The 3,040-nt window shown below is 39.1% G+C and overlaps 1 protein-coding gene across 1 annotated transcript in view; it reads right to left on the reverse strand.

Moving 5' to 3' along the window:
- Positions 1–1,040: 1,040 nt before the first annotated feature.
- LOC144969713 (putative serine protease 45) overlaps positions 1,041–3,040 on the reverse strand; it is a 4,228-nt gene continuing 2,228 nt past the window's right edge. The window contains exon 2 of the mRNA XM_078908875.1: positions 1,041–3,040. This exon is cut by the window's right edge and continues 692 nt beyond it. Within this exon, the coding sequence (XP_078765001.1) occupies positions 2,514–3,040 (527 nt within the window). The 3' untranslated portion in view covers positions 1,041–2,513.

Raw genomic sequence — 3,040 nt, forward strand, 5'->3', positions numbered from 1 at the left:
GTAAAAAATTACCCCAACAGGAAATTTAGTATAATTCAAAAAAAAAAAAAAGACAAGAAAACACGCAAGCCACCAGGATATGATAGTAAATTGTCTATCAAAAGTGAGTAGTTTTCTTAGTGGGGGTGGGTGTCATCAGACTTTGGCATTTTTTTGAGTGTTTTGGCATTTTTTGAGTCTTCCCCTGGCATTTTGTTGAAAAATAATCTGGCAACCCTGAATAATATTAAAATTTCGTTTGGTGTTTTAACTAATCAAGTAATATGAGTTTCATTAGTTTCTTCCGTCCAAAAAAAACCAGTTATAACGTCTGTATTTTTAAAAGGTTCAATAGAATATTTGGGGACCCCGATAGCTCAGTTGATAGAGCACTCTCTTTATACGCAAAGGGCCAGAGATCGATCCCGGGTGCAGTCGAGTTTTTTCTGAATCCCTGTCTACTCAGCAGTGAATGGGTAGCTGGGTTTGTTAGATCTGGCGAAAAGTCACCATCGACCCCACTTATTACTTATTACTTATTACCGCATCCACCCCCTCTTATTATAACTTCACGTCTCTCTCTTACTCTTCAATGCTCGCTGCCCTTTCATGTGTGTGTGTGTGTGTGTGGGGGGGGGGGGGGGGGTAGGAGTTGCGTGTGTGTATAAACGCCACGAACAACTCGATCAACGCCTTGGGTGATTCCATTATCTCCGTTAACGGGGATAAATTTCAAATTTTATTCACGCTAAATTATCGAAGTAACAATGAAGTACTGTGAGCAAATAAAGAAGGCATCACCCCTCTTCTCTAATTAGGTTACAATTTGAAATGAGTGTGACTACTCCGTGTGTTTTACTCCTCTAGACCACGGTTTTCATCGTGTAGCGGTCTTTAACGGTTCAAGAATGAACGATCCCATGGTCCCTAAGGTCAAAACGGTCTCTCAGGAATGTTCAATGTCGAAAAGGACCGCCGGTCCTAGGACCGGTCCTTGCGGTTTTCATTTCCCAGGGACCGTAGGACCGTGGTCCTTAAGCTTGCCAATGACAGCCCCGCACTAGGAATAACCCAAGCGTCAACCGCAGTGCAGCGCCGCAAAGTGAGCTAGGGCGAGGTGACTTGCTCAAGACCACACATCGAGGCAGGGGGTCGAACTCGGTACCTTTTGGGTACGAAAGCAAAGACCGTACCGCTGAGTCACGCTGATCCTATTTCTTTAGATTTCCATTACAACAATGAGTTCATAATGAATTGGGTTATCAGATCGGCAATTAAGTGCACTTTGGTAGAAACCATTAGGCTAAAATGTGCTTCATATATGTGAGTATTCATGAATATTGATGAATTAAAAACAAAGATATTTTACTGTAGATGCTTTATTCATGTCCAGATACGATTTATAACTTTTTCTCTGGGATCTTGGTTAAAGGATAAGACAAGCTGCACACTTAGCTGTAACGATATTGTCCACCACTGTTTGGAGCAATAATACACTGTTATAAAGGGATGGTCATTATCAATGAAGCCACCTGGAAATTTCTATAATAAAATAGTGCGTCGAGTTTTTCCGATTGATAGCTTTTAGTCAAACGAACAAACAGTAATTTTTTCCAAAATATTAAAACATTCTTATCCGTCAAATGCTTTTTAAAAGCCATGAAATTTTGGCTGATAATCATAATTTAACACTGAATACTACATTCTTGTATGGGTTCATTAACAACAATGATATGGTATTTGTAACGAAAAAAACAAAGCCATTAAACGATATATCTGACAACTAAAAATTCTTCAGAAATTAAGCAACTGAAGTGGTTCATATCAACAAGTATAAAAGATTCATTATATTGCCACAACCATCTGCAATTACAAATATCTGACTTGAAGAGAAATAATTTACGATTTTCGTCGTTCATAACATACCAAAGTGAGGCGCTGTTCCAAAAACGATTGAAATTATGAATGAGAACAGGGTGTCATCAACAGAAAATCTACAGATGCATCAAACTTTTAAAAATTATCTTCGAAAATTGAGGTCAATAACCGGTCTATAGATGGCTTAACCCTCTCCTTACCACCCATAGGAAAATCGTCACATTCGTTACGATGTAACCAACAACTTTCTTATTCTGATTTCATTTTCATAACTATAGTTATAGTCATTAAAACTACCAATGTGTTGCAGTGCTCATTTTTCTGAACAAAATATAGAATATAGTCGTTACTATACTGTTTGAAAGATCTACTTTTGTATTGGGTGAGTTTGAAGTTGCGGGTAAATATTCTGCATGTCATACAAAATAAGCAAAAAAAATTGTCTTGTTCAGCAATAAAATGCGCCCTCTATAAACCAGGAAGAGAAGCAGACAAACAGATAGGAACATAGTGAATGAAAGAGGGAGAGGGAAGAGTCATGCATAGGTTGGTAAAAATTGGAATGAATTCAGCTGGCTGGTCCAAGATGAGATGATTGGAAGACTTTTGTTGGCACCGTGTCTTCAACAAGGAACAAAGAAGGCTTATAGCCATGATCATGATGGAGGTGTTTCGTCCACATGCGATGTTGCAAGAGTCGACGGGAGATCCACGTCGTATTTTTTAAATGTAATCGAGGAGGCATTAAAGTAACGTTCTGGGTCTTTGTTAACAATATTTTTCATGGTGTCCGTCATCCACTTGTAATGACTGCCAATCATAACGTAGTAAGCAGGTCTGTTATGATGTCCACATTGAAATCCATGCGACAGGACACCATACACTCTAGTTACACCTTTATCCTCACACATGAGTGGTGAGCCAAAATCATCATAGCAAGAACCATATGTTTCTTTGTCCCGAGCGGCAGTGACAGCTTTAATAGCGTCATGTTCTGTTCCCTGTATAATGAATTTTGTCCAGCGGAGTGTTGGTTTCTTTTTAACACCGCGAGATGGTGTTTTAACAGACCATCCAGCACCATTACAAATCCAACCGGTTTTAGGTACATCACGTGATAAACACGCAGGGGACACAAACGGGTCAAATGTTAACTTCACTTCTTGTAATGCATAGCCAAGAT

Source organism: Berghia stephanieae, chromosome 3 (genome assembly GCF_034508935.2).
Source record: "Berghia stephanieae isolate SIO BIC M18660-M18661 chromosome 3, UCSD_Bste_1.3, whole genome shotgun sequence".
Lineage (NCBI taxonomy): Eukaryota > Metazoa > Mollusca > Gastropoda > Nudibranchia > Aeolidiidae > Berghia > Berghia stephanieae.